The sequence below is a fragment of the Haliotis asinina genome, chromosome 4 (genome assembly GCF_037392515.1).
Source record: "Haliotis asinina isolate JCU_RB_2024 chromosome 4, JCU_Hal_asi_v2, whole genome shotgun sequence".
Classification (NCBI taxonomy): Eukaryota; Metazoa; Mollusca; class Gastropoda; order Lepetellida; family Haliotidae; genus Haliotis; species Haliotis asinina.
The window spans coordinates 60205190-60224878 of record NC_090283.1 but is presented as its reverse complement, the minus strand read 5'-3'; the positions used below and the strand labels follow the sequence as shown (position 1 = coordinate 60224878).

The 19689-nt window shown below is 39.1% G+C and overlaps 1 protein-coding gene across 1 annotated transcript in view; it reads left to right on the top strand.

Annotated features, from left to right (window-relative positions):
* The window catches only part of LOC137281065 (mucin-2-like), a 61577-nt gene extending 59229 nt beyond the window's left edge, over window positions 1-2348 (top strand). Inside the window, exons 22-23 of the mRNA XM_067812209.1 lie at window positions 1436-1460; window positions 2279-2348. Coding sequence (XP_067668310.1) covers window positions 1436-1443 — 8 coding nt within the window. The 3' untranslated portion in view covers window positions 1444-1460; window positions 2279-2348. The remainder of the gene's footprint in view (window positions 1-1435; window positions 1461-2278) is intronic.
* Window positions 2349-19689: the final 17341 nt, after the last annotated feature.

The window sequence follows — 19689 nt, the reverse complement described above, 5'->3', positions numbered from 1 at the left end:
CCGTGTTCATCAAGTCCGGTCGGTTGGGGGTGGAGGGTTAATGGTTTGGGGTGGCATATGTGGTGACGTCAAGGCAAGGTTTGTTGTAATTCGTAAAAATCTGCATGCACAACGTTATCGTGATGACATCTTACGACCTGTTGTGGTGCCCTTCCTTCAGCAACAACCTCGTGGAATCATTTTCCAACAGGACAATGCAAGGCCACACACATCAAGATTGACACAGGACTTCCTTAACAACGCCAACATACAGGTTTTGCCATGGCCCGCATGAATCCCATCGAACACTTATGGGACCACCTCGATCGGCAAATCTGACGTCGCCCTGTGCCTCCAGTCAACGTTCAGGACTTGGAACGAAATCTTCTCGAGGAATAGGAACGCATCATTCCCAACGTCTTAGACGCTTGACGTCATCAGTCCGCAGGCGTGTCCTGGCGTGTATGACGGTTGACATACCCGCTACTGACTTGACTTTGAGACATTTCAGCTGATGTTTCATATTGTTTCTCTGATTAGTGCTCTAAGGAAATGTTCATTTTTGACCGCACCCATCTTTAAAGTCTTGTCAAATTCAGTATTCAAATGTGACTTAAATGAATTCTTTTAGAGGTATTGAGAAATGAATTATCAAAAGAATAACCCCACTTCCGGGGAAAATTGTTGTTTATTGTACTGTCTATTGTTCGGTTTATGTTTTATGTTTTTGCAAACAAGTGGTATCGTTTCTTTTGGACACTAGTTTACATCACTTGATTGTAACCTTCTGCTTGGGTTACCCAGGGTAGACTTTGCGACGCGCCGTCTATCTATCTATCTATCTATCTATCTATCTATCTATCTATCTATCTATCTATCTATCTATCTATCTATCTATCTATCTATCTATCTATTCGCGGGTTCTTTGTGACTGGGAGGCATTTCGCTATTTCCAGGGTTTAAAGGAAAGTGCACTTGAATCATTCTTGAATTCCACTGACGTTGCCTCTCTTAATCTTAGTCCAACGTTTTTTTTGTACTTGTTCCACTCGCAAAATGACAACTTGGAATTTACCCTATTGTGGTTGCGATTTCATTGAGATTGAGGTACTCTTGCAGTTTATTAATATGAATGAAAGTCCTGAGGAGAGTTTCTGCATCTGTTGCTGTTTGACACCTTCTCCGTGGTCATTGAGAACGCCACAACACAGTCATATTGACCGTGACGAGAATGGATACATAATAATGTGATGGATACAATATGATACTGATACTAGGGGGTGGGGATGGTCACTGAAAGAATGAGAGCAACACATTTCTTGTGATAGACAGTGCAATACGTTCAGCATCGGTATTAGGTATATGTTCGGGTGGAGCACATTCTATCATGTGAGAACCTTAGACAATGATGCTAGATAGGTTAATGCAGTGACAAATGTCTTTTTGATTTCCTCAGCACAATAACGGGCTGGCATATGGAGGTAAGTATACAAACCTTTCAAGAATTGTGAGTGAGAAAACATCACACGCCATTACCAAGATTTCACTTGTGATTGTATATCGTGTGGTCCTTTGCACAGAGGCTCAGGTCACAAATCATATGAAGGTGAGCCACGTTGTACGTGGATGGGTGACCGTGTTTGGCAGTTTCTGAAGTGCTTGGACTTCAGTTCTGCCCACAATGGAGCACCTGTCATAGAAGTCGTCCCATCTTAGGCAAGTGAGTTTTGTTCAAAACTGCCCCTGTTCACTCAGCAGAAAATGGATACCCGGTGGGATATAGTCTAACAGACAGGTTAATAGTAATACAGAGATTATATGGACTCATGTTAAGTGCTAGAAGGCCATAGTCCAATGACTTTATCCCACTGGATACCCAGTGAACAGAGGTAATTTTGAACAAACGCGCTTGCCTAGGTGAGACCACTTGTATTGCAGGTGCCTGCATTGCGCATTGAGAAATGCGCATGACAAATAGACTATTATCATAGATCCGACATTATCGAGTAGAGTCAAATAAAAAGATGTAGCAACGCCGTATCAAAAATGGTGCACATTTTTCATACCCTATTGGTTATATTCGTTGTCTCAAGTTATTACCACCGAATGCAATCAAAATGAAATAAATGCTTACTAGGCTAAAATCTATCCGCCATGATCAAGATTTACCGGTGAAGTATTCTTTTACTATTTCTTAAATATGTATTCTCTCTATTTGTTTTGACATCTGCTTGTAAATTAATAGACCACAAGTCTACCCATTTTTTTTCGTTTTAAAAACAAGTATTTACATTTCTAGAAATCTCAGGACGAGAAGACACAGGTACAGAGTATGAAAGCCGAGATAAAATTTCCTTGATTTTCTTCTGTATGACCATGTATTCGATTAAAATGTTAACTCTGCCAAGCTTTGTCATTTTCATGGAACCACTGAAGACACGTCAACCATCGAGTCTGTGACCAAGACAATGATACACACAGCCTTGGTTCATAAACGTCCCCACCAATACAATATGCTAGAATCGTGAGGATACAGCCTTTACCATGGATTAAGAAAACCAGTGCCTATCTGATGCGACCTGTACCAACATTGGTGTCTGAAGTACGAACATTGGTGTCTGAAGTACCAACATTGGTCACGGAAGTACCAACACTGGTCACTGAAGTACCAACATTGGTCACTGGAACAATTGAGAAGTGATGATATTCTCGTTACTTACCAATTGGTAAAACCAAATCTAATATATCAAAACTGGACACCTGGTAGTGCTTATCACGGGCTTTGTGTAACCCTGAAAAATGTATACGGGCACGGCTCCCACGACAGAAAGCTCTGAATACACAATGCCACTTAGAAATCCAGGCACAAGCAAATAGTATCAATGATTTTGCAATTATAATTCAGCCAAAACAAAAATGGCTTGAAATTCGAATAGAATTATGATGTATGAGTCACACTGGATTTGACCACCATAGTGAGCGATGAAACGTCACTATGCTTTTCGTATAGCTTAAGGTATGTAGTTTATGAAATCACGTGATGGACACCCCTAATACCTTTGATTTATAACATTCAGCAAACAATGTTACTTCCTGCAAGTAATTGGTTTATTGGACTATTGGTAATTGGACTATTTGCTGGTGCAGGATAATGATTACTGCAACTCAAGCCTACATTTAAGACCAGCCAGTCTTGAAGCTGAAAGGTCAAATGGTCTTTATCAAGGTACCGCCAATGTGACATTTAGTTACCGGTAATGTTTCGTATATGTGACACTATGCTGAAGCTGAAACGAGAACACAGGGTATTGATATTATCATCCTCGTCAAGGAGTGGCTCTCTACATAGCATGCATATATTATGTTTGAAATTGCAATGGGTTCGTACATGTACCATTTCAACAAATGTGATGGGTTCGTACATGTACCATTTCCACAAATGTGATGGGTGAGCACGCGTATCATTTCAACAAATGTGATTGGTTCGCACACACACCAATCCAACAAATGTGATGGGTTCGAGCACGTACCATTTCTAAAAATGTGATTTGTTCGCACACGTACCATTTCAACAAATGTGATGGGTTCGTACATGTACCATTTCAACAAATTTGTGATGGGTTTGCACTCGTACCAATGCAGCAAATGTGATGGGTTCGTACATGTACCACTTCCACAAATGTGATGGGTTCGCACATATACCATTTCAACAAATGTGACGAGTTCGTACTTGTACCATTTCCACAAATGTGATGGGTTCGTAAATGTACCATTTGCACAAATGTGATGGGTTGGCACATGTACCATTTCAACAAATGTGATGGGTTCGTACAAGTACCATTTCAACAAATGTGATGGGTTCGCACACGTACCATTGCAACAAATGTGATGGGTTCGTACATGTATCATTTCAACACGTGATGGGTGAGCACGCGTATCAGTACAACATATGTAATTGGTTCGTACATATACCATTTCAACAAATGTGATGGTTTTGCACACGGACCATTTCCACAAATGTGATGGGTTCGCACTAGTACCATTTCAACAAATGTGATGGGTTCGTAAATGTACCAATCCAACAAATGTGATGGGTTCGTGCATGTACCATTTCAACAAATGTGATGGGTTCGTAAATGTACCAATCCAACAAATGTGATGGGTTCACACATGTACCATTTTAATGAATGTGATGAGTTCGCACACGTACCATTTTAGCAAGTGTGGTGGGTTCGCTTATATACCATTTAAGAAAGTGCGATGGGTAATGGGTTCGTTTTTTTCTGGGGAGAAGGGGAATGGGGTGCATCGTTTTCGAACGGCCGCTCCTCGAGCGATCTTGGGCGTGACCTGTCTGCAGGAAACCATCCCAAAGGCGAGATATGGTGCTGTGATGAACGTTGAAATGCCGGGGAACTGCAGACTCTTCAGCTTCAAGGCGGTCTATGACAATGTTTCGTTTGGCAGCCCTTAATGGTGGCATATTGACTTCCTCTTTTCCAGGCAAGAATGAATGACAAAATATACATAACGTTTGCTTTTTAAAATTCTTCAAAGGCATTTAGAAGTTGGTGAGGTAATACAAGACACTATTATGGATGACAACTTCTTTAATTCTTTTAACACGACGTTTCAAGGCTAATTCTTGCCCCTTCGTCAGATGGATACAGACAACTTCTTTAATTCTTTTAACACGACGTTTCAAGGCTAATTCTTGCCCCTTCGTCAGGTGATCCACCTGACGAAGGGGCAAGAATTAGCCTGATCCACCTGACGAAGGGGCAAGAATTAGCCTTGAAACGTCGTGTTAAAAGAATTAAAGAAGTTGTCATCCATAATAGTGTCTTGTATTACCTCACCAACTTCTAAATGCCTTTGAAGAATTTTAAAAAGCAAACGTTATGTATATTTTGTCATTCATTTTTGCCTGGAAAAGAGGAAGTCAATATCACCTGACGAAGGGGCAAGAATTAGCCTTGAAACGTCGTGTTAAAAGAATTAAAGAAGTTGTCATCCATAATAGTGTCTTGTATTAGTTTGCTTTGTGGACGTAACTAGTGGACAACAGGAAAGGAACACCCTTATCAATGATCAATAAAAGCAAAGCAAAGAATGTTTTTTAAGTTATAGTACATTTAATGAAGCCAGCATTTTGGACAATGCACAAAGAGTATCTAAGTGGAACTCATCACAGATGAAGAACGTGTGTCACATAATGGACAGAAGGGTAGGAATAGCACAGTTCATAGATACAACTGTCAATCCTGGAATGTCTCAGTCATTTCAAGTCACGCACACACATCTTTAGTAACGAGCGTGACCACCTCTAGCAGCAATACAAGCCCAGACTTTCCGTCTCATCGATGTCGTCAGCCGACGAATGACGTCTTGCGGAATCCTATTCCACTTGTTCGGGAGCGCGTCTCCTCACTGTGAATCCCCCAGTGCTTTATGGGGTTTGAGACCGGGGAAAGAGCCAGTTTAAGTAAACTTAGTCTCAGTATTTTTCGCTACACTCCTATACTGAGTCTAGCAAGGACGCCGCGTTAAGTTGACCAATCAGAACACAGCTTACCAAATCAAAAAGGTTTTTCATTCGCACATACCTTTTGGACTTTTTCCTCGAAAAGATTTGTACCCGAACGATTCAGAATGCTATTTTCCGTACGATCACTTCCACGTGATGCACAGTGGAGCACGCCACAACATTGATTAAACAGTCCCTGAAAGTAGAGTTTTAGCAATATTCAAGTATGTCAGCTTGCGGAAATATTAGCTAATAGTAACCATGTCAACAGAATCACCCAACGTGTACATACTGCATGTCACATACCTGCGGATTTTCGTTTGTTGAGAGATCAGTGTCAGCAACCGCGGAATTTTGGCCGAACCCTAAACAATAGCTGATGTGTGATTGGTTGAATCCATTCGGCTATCTCGAATTTGATTGGACGGTCATACGTCGCCTAAAGGTTACCCGACACGACCTCCTACTAGGGTTTGTTAGACCCAGTGTAGGAGTGTAACGAACAAAACTGAGGCAAAGTTTACGTACTTACTGGTGAACGTGCTGGCCATAGAAGAACTTTGATATTCTGGGAGTTCTAGAAGCTCTGGACAACTCGCGCTGTGTGGGGCCTAGCGTAGTCGTGCTGCAGAAGTGTTCCCTGTTGTGGGCAAGTTTCCACGTATTGCGACTAATCGTGTTCGTTGATTCCCACAAATTCCTCACCTCACCATTACACCTCTGCCTGCAATAGGATGTACTTCTTGAACGCCGTTCGGCGTTAGTCTTTCTCCCTTGCGACGGTATGATCGCAACGGTCATCATTATAGAACATGGTGAATCGACTTTCTTCTGTAAAATTCAATCGGTGCCATAAAGTCCTTGCCCACTGTTACCTACGACGGCGATGTTCCTCGGTCAGTGCCATTCCACGCAGAGGACATCGAGTTCTGACACCTGCTGCACGTAAACGTCGTAGCACGATACGTTGAATGATGACACGCCCTAGAGCCGTTGCCGTCGCTTCCGTTCACGTTATAACCCGGTTGCACAGATGAAGAGTCTTCCTTTGGAGTCGCCACAGGTGGTCTGTTTGATCTTTGGAGTAGTCACAGGTGGTCTGTCTGATCTTTGGAGTCGTCAAAGGTGGTCTGTCTGATCGTGGTTTGTTTTGGGTGCTGCAAGTCTGCCCGTAACATTGGAACAGCCTGCTGATGGCACCATGAGTCCAGTTCAGGGCTCTTGCAATATGGTTGGTATTAGCCTCATACTGACAGCCCCCCCCACCCCCCCACCCCATTTCACAAATTCACGTGCGTCTACACAGCCAGAATGCCGCGATTAGGGCGAACCGTTTCGGTGTAAAAGTATTTACTATCTTGAAAAACTAAAAGTATTTTTAAATTACTAACTTGAAAAACATTGCCAAAAATTCAAAATCAAAAGTGTTCACTTTCTTTTGTCCACGAGTTTATAATGATTGCTATCGCATGCTTTTCCGCTAACGTGCACATGCAGTTTGCTTTGCATGTTTTCTTGTGATGTCTTGTACTCAGTCATTGGAGGTACAGTACCTCCTCTCGGAAACCAAACTTTACTGAAACAGGGATTTCGAGGGAAAACCACTTCCATAACGGACGTTTTGAAATTCGAATTTGAAGCGTGTTCAATAGGATTAATGTCTAGTGAGTAGGCAGGCCAGTCCAACCAAATAAAGTATTCTCTCGCAAAATAATCATCTGTGCGATCGAGCATTGTCATCCTCGAAGTTATAATGATTTTCAGTGGCACCAACAAATGGTCTGAAAATGGGAGCCAAAATCTCACCCTGATATCTCACAACATTCAAATTGCCATTCCTTACCATATACAGGTCTGTGGACTGCCCTCGAAACCATGATCTAGCCTCCTCTAAACCAGTCATATTCAACCACATTACAGTAAACGAATCTTTAACATTGTCGATCTTCACTCATGTCCTCTTCTGTTCTGATAGTCCAGGCAGAATCTGGATTTGTCTGTGTAAAATATGTTTTCTATAGTGAGGCCCTATCCATACTCCCATGCGATCGTGCAAATTCAGGTCGATTTCTTCTGTGATGTGCGACTAAACAGCTGGACTACGGGACCATCGGAGTGTCATATCTGAATTCAGAATTTATCGTTCTTGCCGATTTCGTTATGTTCCTTTTGTCAGTGACTACCATTTCTCGGTCCTGGTGTGGAGTAGTTTTCGTGGAACGTCCGCTCCTAGCCTTAACTGATCCAGTCTGCTGATGCCATTCACGCAGTTAGCCGAGACTGACATTAAGCCTTCTGACGACTTCCTGAAAAGAAAGACGAGCGTTCAAAAGACCAGTCGTTTGGCCTACCTCTTTTGTTGTAAAGTGCCTTCTGTTGGGCATTTTGGAGTTTGATGATGTTTTGCAGAAAATAGCTGATCACAAGACGATCATTCAATGTAACTTCAACATGCCAACTCTGTCCCTGAAAATCCGTGTGTTCCAATTAAAACGATCATCTTACAACCTACACATGCAACATGGCCAATAGAGGCAGTGTACAGAAAGAAAGCTGTGGTGGTAGATTGGGGACATAACAACCATGGAAATTACTGTCACCATCTCAAAAACCTTTATTGGTCCATTTTTGCGCACAGTGTATTATTCAGCTGAACGCCACGGTCAGTGTACTAATGCTTGCAAAAAATACTAAATTAGAACATGTTGGTAGTGTGCCATTAGTGTAACAATCAACAAATGTATTAAACTACAGGACCAAAGAAAGTTATCAGCAGCTGCGCTTTACAAAAAATTGAAACAAAGACATGAGATTTATGTTAATTAATTTACAAACAGAAATCCTTTTCCTATAATTTTAGTGCAACTTCCCTGTAATGCTGGTGTTGCATTTGCCGAAATTCAAGAAAGAGTCATATGGTCCAAATAAGAATTAAACAAAATCAGACTTCATTCAAAAACTGCAAATAGGGTCATATGATGGCGTCAGTAGCCAGATTGAGCACTCTTGGGGCTGGGTATTCCATCACGCCAACATACACGCCAACATGGTGTCCTCAGCCAGGGGATGACGTCAGCAGGAATCTGGAGAACGGGTCAAAACAACACGCTAGGTATCTCAGACAATTCTCGCGAGGTGAGACCTTACGTTACGGAGCTGCAAAGTAACTCCTCTCGACCAGTTGCAATGTCAACTTTTGCGAGGGCATGCAAGCCCACTCCAATCATATCTATATCCATATCTACCACCGTTTTGAATCAGAATATGGTGGCTCGTTCGCTCTTCACGCCGAAGACCCGGGTTCGAGTCCCCACATGGGTACAATGTGTGAAGCCCATATTTCTAAAAGCGGCGTAAAACTAAACTCACTCACTCACTCATCGTTAATTGTTAGTGTATTGTTTTAATTTTCCTAAATCTAGGTTTAACAACTATGTGAATACCTAGTGAGTACTTACCTTCACTGACAGGGTTTCATAATCGTGTGTCTCTCTCATGATTTTAAAACTACTTTGAATGACACTGCAGCTAAATAATGACGATGTGATTTAAAATCCACATTGTTACGAGAGTGTATTTTCCGTGATTTGAGTTGCTATTAACTATTATTGCTGTAGTTGTAATTGGGTCACATTTCCTACAGAGAATTATTTAAGCGGCATGCCTCTAAGGCAGTACTTCAGAGTTACTTCCCTTTGAAAAACATATAAACACGAGTTCTTGGAGCTTCCTACGGTGTTGGCGATGGCCGTAAGTGCTCGTAGGTTCTTGAAGCTGTGACTGAATGTATATATAAAGGCTAACTGCACACGGGCACACATTCACTAGAGTATATACATCATCAATATCCCTCAACGCCTGATCTCTTGCTGCCTAACCACTAGCTAAGATACATAGCGTTCACTACATGAACGCTTAGCTAAGATACATAGCGTTCACTACATGAACGCTTAGCTAAAATACATAGCGTTCACTACATGAACGCTATGCAGCACCTCCATAGGCCGCAATGGAGGAAATCCTTTGTCGCACTTTCGCGCACTCGTTACGATTTTTGCGCGCAAGAAAATTATGTGAATGACTTCTTTGTACTTATACCTACACGTACGCCCTATTTTCGTTATCAAAATATCTAAAATTAAATATTTGCAAGCCATCAAATATCTCTGTCGATCGCTCACATTTGTCCGGCGCCATTTTGAACCACGTGACCTATGACGCGTCGGGGATTCCCTCCTTAAAATAGTAACACACGTGCTCTGTACCTCGTTGCTTGTTTACATCGAGTTTTCGTACATTACCATACATTTGTACCCAATTAAAACCATTGTATGGGCAGCTTCCTTTCCAAGTCACGCTGACTGACCACTCCTGCTCATTCCACAGCTGTTTCCCGAAACTTGCAGGTGAGTTTTCAATGCTTCTTATAATATTCTTGCTGTCACCATGACGTGTATCTGTACTAGTCCTGAGCATTTGTTTACAAGCCAAAGACAAGACAGACTTATTGAATTTAGGGCTAATTAACTACTGAATTAATTATTTAATGACTCAACGAATTACTTATCTGTCTAGTTGTTTTATACCAATGGATGTTTTTATTCCTCAGTTCACATTTCTCCCACCACATTTCCATGTTGTACAACATTTATGTTTATTTGCCATCATGAATTATGGACACATGCTACAACAAAGGGATACAACAAAAAATCATTTGTTAAAAGGGGGAAAGGATCATCCAAATTACATTGGAAGCTGTCAAAACCGGTATCTGTCCAATCTGACAAGTTGTCAACAGCAGCATATAATCTCAGTCCCATCCCTGGCTTGTACATTTATCATCAGCTCTAAAATCCGGCACATTGCCTAAACTGGATTATTCCTTCAGTCCCAGTTTAGACAGCTTCCACTGTACAGTACAATGCAATTTCTGAAATCTTTATCTTAACTCTTGTGCATACATCATTGTAAAAAGGCTTTTATTTGTTAGGTTATCTGGATATATACTCATTTGAAATTGTTACAGTACTTCCTAGCTCTTGTCAGCAAAAATAGCAGGCTCTCCAAATAAATCAGCAAAGCGTTTGCTCAAAAAGTCATTTTTTCAAGGTGCAATTGGATATACATAATAATAATTGGATGTATAGTAAGAACATTAACAATGATAAGGATATGAAATTGTGCGTTATGTCTATACTCTGAGGGTATGAATTTAAACTCATGATGAATTAACATGATGATTAATAATTAGCATTATATGCACTTTATTGACTGGTATTACCATTGTATATATTCAAGGCTGAGAGTGAAGAGAACAAACCATGGATGACACGGTCTGTGCACATTGCAAGGGAAAGTTCAAGAAAAAAACAAAGGGGTGGAAGAGACATAGTTGCAACTTAGTGTTCGAGGACATGTCTGGGTTTTTTTGTGACACTTGCTATTTTCACCTATCGAAAAAAAATCTGAGAGAAAACACCGGGTTATGTCTACTCCTGGCAAATCGCCTAAGCCAAAAAAGGTCAAGTTAGGGACACCATCAAAAAAGCATGGCATTCATTCTGTATCAAAGGTCAGAATTTTGTTATATTTTGAAATTACATTGTATATTTAACAATAACTGTGCCTTGAGCATGTACTAGTTGCCTGGATAAGTCTTTTTATATATGACCTCTATTAATAATAATATTAATATTACGGGCACAATATTAATGTTATTATTCATACTGGACATATATAAAAAGACTTATCCAGGCAACTAGTACATGCTCAAGGCACAGTTATTGTTTAATTTACAACAGAGGATATAAATATATATATGGTGATGCATGACAATGCTGAATATTTCAATGCCAAATTTACAATTTACAATGACTTTTCATGTCAATCTTTCATAGTAGTATAATAAATATATTTTACATAAAGTACCAAAATAAGAAATATTGTACTTACTTTTAAATCTGCACCATATTGTTTTTTACTTCAGTCCTCTGCCACCCCTACCAACATCACTCGGCATAAATATAATCATGCAATGACATCGTTTCTTCAAAGAAAAGGATTTTGTAGAGCAAATATATTGAGCTTCACTAACATTCTGAGAAAAGAGGTTGGATGTTATCTATCACATAAAGATGCCTTTTTGAGACAAACCCTTACACTAGAGAGTCTTCATACCTTCAACTGGAGTGCTTGTCTGAAAGAGCTCAGCACATACATGCCCACTGTTACTACATTTCTAACATCGATGCTGACAAGTAGGCATGACTCTGTTTCAAAAGTGTGAGTAACAAATTGTGACTAATACTTTGATGTTACAGTTACATAAAAGCTTCACTTCCAGTTATATACATTCAACAAAAATTGAGATTTCTTTCCTTACACTATCACAATTAAATCAAAGTATTTTCTGGACTGAAAGAAAAAATTCATTGTTATCAGTGATAGTGGCAGTCTACATCCAACAATTGGCTTGCTCTTGGCCATCATCCTTCATGTGAACAACGGGCAAAAGTTCAATTTGCTGCAGAACATGATGGCTCTTGAATTGTACCGGCATGGTGCTCCATAAAAGGTCTATTACTTTTACATCTTTGTTGCTTGTAGATATTGCGATATAAAGATTAAATATAACTATAGCAAAGCAGAACAACAATTAATACTATTCTGATTTTACAAACTTGCAAACTTTGATTATTGGAATATCGTGGTTTAATGAAAGGAAATTAGTAAGAGTTGATTTCAATTGTGACCCTTTACCTGTTAATGTAATCTTTGAGTCCCTGGCCTATCTATCCTTTAAGTCCGGGCGGGAGAACTTAGGAATGGCCAGCGAGTCATACAGAAGGGAGCAAGCTACAAAGACATATTTTATATCATTGGAAAGATCTCGAGGAGATGAACACGAAAAGTTCATTTGCCAGTGTGTTCACGTTTAATAAGCTCACAAATTGGCTCTGAAAATGCATTTCTGCAGAAATTTCTGGCAGAAATTTTTTTCCCGCAGAAATTTCTGGCAGAAATTTTTTATTTCACTACCAGAATTATCTTAATTTAACAAAATTAGAGAGTATAAGTAATGATACTGCTGCATGAGTGGTAGTTTCATGTTTATTCCAAGTAATAAGCACTTAGCGTGATCAACGGATCTGATATTTTTGTTTGATACCAGAATTATCTTAGTTGAATAAGATTAAACACATTTATACAATTTAACATTTCAACCACTGGCCTTTGTTGCGAAAACACGCCAATCAAGTTATCTCACTAGCTTCTGTCATGATGGGACGATAATTCACTCACTAGGGTCTTGGCTAAAAAAAGGTAGGAATAACAAATATAAAGGGGATATTGTACCACATTAGTCATTTTTGAATGGGATTAACAGGTGTGAAAAGTCGGTGGCCACTTCGGCAAAAATCATTGTTTCAAAGAGGCAATTACATTTTCGCGGGCATTGACACTTTGAACACTGATGCATTGTCACATAGGTATTGTTTATCATCTCATCTGGTACGTTGGTCTTTTCGGGCATGTTGATGAATTCAAATTATGGCTCACACGTCTTACATTGTTATTATATTGTATGTGTGTAGTATATGTCCGGTTTCGTCTCTATTCGCCTTCAACCCATGTCGCATGCAAAAACAATGTAGGCTTATTGAGATTAGAAAATGCAACCCAATACTGGTACTGGTACTAATAGGCTTTAAACAGGGAAAACGACACCATTTAAAGAAAGTCTATATTAAATTATTTAACGATTGTGTTTAATCTTATTCAACTAAGATAATTCTAGTATCGAAACAAAAATATCAGATCCGTTGATCACGCTAAGTGCTTATTACTTGGAATAAACATGAAACTACCACTCATGCAGCAGTATCATTACTTATACTCTCTAATTTTGTTAAATTAAGATAATTCTGGTAGTGAAATAAAAAATTTCTGCCAGAAATTTCTGCGGAAAAAAAAAATTCTGCCAGAAATTTCTGCAGAAGTGCATTTTCAGAGCCAATTTGTGAGCTTATTAACACGTGAACACACTGGCAAATGAACTTTTCGTGTTCATCTCCTCGAGATCTTTCCAATGATATAAAATATGTCTTTGTAGCTTGCTCCCTTCTGTATGTCAAGTTAGGACTCGCTGGCCATTCCTAAGTTGTCCCCCCCGGCCTTGACTTTATTAATTCTTCACCACAAATTAATTCATTTGGAAACAATTTAACAGTTGTTTATTACAGGACCTCATCACAAAATCAAGAAGTGGGTGAACAAATAATTTGTTGATTTGCCTTCTATATTGATTATTTCATTCAGCTCCTAACAACCTTCAACAAAATGCACTTATCAGCTAGTGCAGACAGTGCACGAAGAGTGGTTGTTAGCTTTGTGCAGCAGTACAAGGGTAAAATAGAGGAGAAAAGGGATGAATTACAAGTAAGGATATCCTACATGTATTCCAAATTACTTAATGTTAAGTTTTTTAGTGTATGTATTTTCTGTCGTTTGAACCAAGCTGAGTTTAAACAAAGATGTGTTGTGAGACTGTCAATACTGTCAACATCATCATGTCACTATACCAAAGATATATACATTATCATTAATGTTACATTTTTAAAAAATGTAGTTTTTTGGTTTATAATGTAATACTCTTAAATGTTTTATTATTATTATAGATTTTCAGTGACAAACCCTATAAAGACGTTTTGCTTGTTATTTACAAGACTCGTCACGATATGGCTGAGATAATGCCGATGTGACGTAAAATATTAACTCACGCACTCACTATTTACAAGACCTATTTGCGTGATAATAGTCAATTTAGGAAAATGGTTATTCTGAATTAAAAACACAGTATATAAATGCTAAGATCAAGTTAAAAAACAATGCACTTCAAGAAAACCCATTAGCAATATGTGAATACATGTCACATGTCAACAGTCACAGTTTATCTGTCCCTCAAGTTCAAACATGTTCTGACGCTATATAGACAGCCAAGTAGTGAACACTGTCTTCTCTGTTCAATCTACATCTTTTAGTTGAGATATCTCTACCATTTAAAACATAGAATAGATATAACAGGTATCATACATCAGCATACGAGAATGTAACATACTAGTTCAAAACTTGTATTTTAAATGTTCATAATGAAGTGTAAATGGTTCTGAAGTAATCTTTTCAGAGACTGTTGGCTAATGGTCAAATTAACTCTCCTCGGCCAAAGCGACAGCTATTTGGTGATACAGCTACTAGCGGTAAAGTTATTTCATTTTGCATCATTATTTCACAAAATTGATTGTTTCTAAATGTGATTAATGCCAGTATCATAGTATACAAAACATTTCGAGATTTTTTGGTATTGGAAATGAACAAGTGAGAAGATAATTTTAATGATTTATATCTAAACAAGAGTAATTTCACAATCTTGCATCTGTTATCTACGTTAATGTTAATTTATTTATTTAGTGGAACCAAGGGGTTATACTTTTTGCTGGGATAACACCCAAGTTGAAGTTAGGGCACGTCATCAGTTGAAGGACAAAACTGCGTCTCAAATGCCTTGGGCACTGTGCTACGCAGCCACCAACCGTGTTGCAACAGAGTACCTTGATGATACATCTCCCACTATTTCTGCAAGTGACATTCCTGTAGAAGTCTACCTCCCAGACCCAGCCCACAACTCAGCCCTCAGAGACTGGTTACTGTTTAGCATTAAGCAGGCCCTAGTCTCATCCCTTCCAGCATTCAAGAACTGTCAGCTTCCTAGATTCATTCCGCATGAACACATTGGTGTGATGTCGGAGAAATCTCAAATCGTAGGTTCAAATAAGTTATAACCTTAATGAATTATAAGTTAAGGCATTTCAAGTCTCTGTTAGTATCTGTGTTCACATGAGTGCTCTGGTGATTTAGTTGTTCTTTCTTTTTATTTGCGTTCAGATGCCATTTATATTTTCTATGAATATATTCATATCTAATATAAATAAGAACATGTTGACAGATAAATCTTGGGGTGTTGGACGAAAATCCTTCGACAACAGATGGTGCAATTGGCATCTATGAACATCTGACCAGACTCGTTCCAACCTATCCAGATGGGAGGCCCTACACTGTGATAACCCACTGTGATGGGGGTGCATTTGAGCGCATGGTTGGTGCCAGGAGAGTGAGGGCATCAGACCGGGGTCCTTTGCACCAGCTGCTGGGGGTGGAGCCCAGTGCTCAAGAGTTCCACAAGCGTGGCTTGATGCTACAGGTAGTATAGCTGTAAGGGTTTACACATTCAAAGGCATGATGCATTAGTAAAATAAGAGATAAATATGATTTACGTATTTTAGTTATTGACAATAATCATGGTTGTTGATGCATTATTAGAATTTAAAGAAGAATAATTATAATGTATGATTTACTACTTTACAATCATATCGGAAGTATTATGATTTTGAGCAAAATAAGGAAAATAAACTTTTGCATAGATTTTGTCTTATTGTTGCTGTAATTCTTTTTGAATTGAAAATTATGATATATTTTCCCTTCTTTCACTTTTCTTTGTTAGCTCATAATGGACAGGTATTTCAAAGGGGGAAGTCAGGCAGATAGAGGCACTTTGTTCAACATCAAATTTGTCCTGAACCAACACTCAGTCAAAAACAAGGTCATGGATTGCTTCAATCATGTCGAAGACATGTTTGAAATGACATGTGATGGGCTCCTTTGTCTTTTGGCTATGAACATTATTGGCATGGAGACCTATGATGAGGAACTGCCTTTCGTTAAAACCAAAGAAGACAAAGAACGCCTATTAGAGGAAACTTCTGCTGTAGGTTTTTTTCATTAACATAAATCAGTTCCTAACAAATGACTTATAATGACATTGTGATTGTTTGATACCTTTTTTCACATCTTTGTGAGTTAAGGTTATATAATAGTAAATACTATCAAATATTGCAGAGAATGCTTGACAATATTTGGCTGCAACCTACCTGTGACTCGGTGAGGGAAGTTGTTGAGGCTTTGGTTCCTCCAACAAGTCGTTTTGACTCAATCTGCTGTGGCCAAGGTACCTTAAAATTACCAAAAATGTAATACGCAAATACATATATGACATATATTGCATTTGACCACTTTCTAAAGGCATCGTGTAATCATAGCTTTCGGCCATGGGAGCCGTGCCAATTTACACTCATCAGAGGGGTACACAAAGTGCGCAGTCTAGACTACCAGTTGTCCGACTTTCATTTTTGTGGAAGTCGCGGTGGCTGAGAGGGCTAGACAGCTGACTTTGCTGGCGATTAGGTGCCTGACACTGAGGGTGCGGGTTCGAATCCCGGATGGGACCCAACCCCCCCAAAAAAAAGTACTAGAATTTGTACTTTACTAAGAAAGTGAAATCCCCAATATGACATATGTTGCAGTAATTTTATTATTTCATGATATGGTGCTTTGTCTATTGATCTGCCTGTCTGTTAAGATGTTGCTGGGGATGTTGTCACATGCTCGCTCCAATCCCAATTGTCCATCTGGTGGTCACTTCCATGACCAGTGCATTGAGCTCATCACTGGCGAAAGCCCATCGCAGGAAGAAGACTGGTGGTGTTCCCCAGAGTGTGAGCCGTATAGCAAGTTTTGCAAATGCAAAAGGTTTAATGCGGACACATCTATGGTGGAATGCCATATGAGAACTGCCTGTCAGCATGGCCAATGGTTCCATTTGACTTGTGTCGGATTGTCAAGAACCCCCAAGACACGTAGCTATTTCACTTAGCTTTTTACCAAAAAACTTAAGTGCTGATGGTTATGTGATATTGTCATTGAATATATCAATCTAAAATTTAATCATACCCATTATTAATATATGTCTGACTATATTTCTAGAATACCCATAGCAATATATCATTTATATCTATCTGTAACATGATAATTAAAAAATAAAATTATCAGCATCATGAATAGACATCTGCATTTATTGCACTGAATTATTATCACCCGGCGACACATGGTACTGTCCGGGTTGCACATCCAAAGACCAGGATGATAGTGTGTACCAATACTCTATTGGCCTAACCTGGATGTTACTGAATGACAAGGTCAGGCGTCATGCCATTCGGACTGGAAATGGCAGGATGATGCTGGAATTCTGGAAGGATGATGGCATTCACTTTTGGAATGAGGGCCATAATAAGTATCTGATACTCATGCATAGAATGATCTCTGGTACGTGATAAGAATGAATAACAATTTAAATCCTAATCTAAACCATTTATTATATATGTATGACTTATGAGAAGACATGTATACTTGTAAATAGTGTTAAAGACATATAGAATTCCACAGATGTTTACAAACAATTAAGTCCAAACTGTACGTTCAGGTATAAATGGATGGCTATCAAAAACGACAGGCTGCTGATCTGACATGGAATCGAACTGTTAACATAAGGGGTGGTCCTTGCCATAACATTGCCATGGACAAGTACAACGAGTTTCTCAATAATCAATTCAAAGGTATCATATGTCAAATATATTGGTTCACAGTAACTTGTTAAAAGATAAATATCAATAAGATCAGTCATGAAATTATTAAATATCTACAAGTAAATGAACTGGCAACATCAAGTTAATTTCTTTTACATCTCAAGTGTCTTACAATGAATTAAATGTGTACAAGTAAATGAACTGGCAAAGTAAAGTTAATGTCTTTTGCATCTTAAGTGTCTGACACAAATATCATAATTTGTTCTTATCAATTTTTATGAAAAATATTTTAATGCTTTTAAACATAGAAAACCCCAAGAGAACACATGGCAAGTATACTACCCAAACATCAACAGAAGTAGTTACATCATTGGAAGTGTGACCAGAGATCTGAACAAAACATTTGCCCAAAATGTAGCAGATTGTGAGCATGATGAAGTAAGCCATGGTAAAGGCAAACTGCAGAATGCAGTTCTGGCTTTCCTTCAAGCATACCAGGCCGACAATCTCTTTGGAAAAGTGCCAGGTAGAACTCACTCACAATACCAAAATTTCAGCGCTAGTGAATGCCACCAGGCTATTAGGAAGCCAGCAAAGCTGAAAGCTCGCCTACTTTCCTATTCCCGAAAACTTGACAGAGGGCGGTTTGCAGCGGTAAGACCCATGGACTAACCTGTGCAACACTTGCTTTGGCAGTTGCTGCAACAGGCACACAATGCACAGGCACAAGATTGTCCTGGACTACAGTCTAATGTGCACTCATCCTTGTGCTCCACTCTCTTGATTTCAGTCTTGTCCATGCATTCCATGTAGAGCACCTTTAGGATACAGAGCCGGACGCAAGCTGCTTCTTTGCTCACCTGCTCATGCAGCTCTTTCACACTATCTTTTGTCATTCTTTTGTCACTGATGGTGACAGGTGTTGCAAAGAGGAGAGCGAGACCATCTCGACCAGCCCTGCCCACTTCCTGCCAGTAGTCAAGTACTGTGGTGCTGACACCCCAGTGGATCACAAGCTCAACATCTAGAATGTCAACACCCATTCCAAATGCTGATGAAGCAATAAGACATCGAATGGCAGATGATTCAAGAGGAAATGTTTCTAGGATCTGTTTTTTGGCAAGATCTGATGTTTTCAAAACAAACACATCAACTAGTCGTTGCCCTCGGGCATTGTATGCCTTCTCTTTAAGTCTGTCCATAAACTCTTCAAATATTTCCCCTGCTGGATTTACCCGACTGGAATGTTAATAGAATTTTTTTCTGTATTCTTTCAACACAAGTGTAATTAATTATAAGTAGAATCAGTCTTACTGAAAAGGTCTGACTATTTAAGATTGTTCAGTAATAGTTGATGGCATATTTACTTTTGTTCAAATTGATTAGATACTGGTTTAGAAAACAAATGATTCATGGTTCAATAACTCGTATATGTTCATTTTACAATAATTATTGTATTATTATTGGAACTTCATTTTTCTCTTGCAATGACTTTGTATCTGTTGAATGACAGATGTAAATTCAAGCTAGATATACTTACGTGTATATAAGACATTTTCTGGCAGCTTTTCCCTTCTCCAGTAGCTCATTGATGTAGAATGCTAGCTCCTCATCAATTCGCATGCCAGGCTTGCATTTGTAAGACAAGAAGATGGTTGGTCTGAAAAAAGTATGCTACATTTCTCACTATGTATCAGTTGAATCATG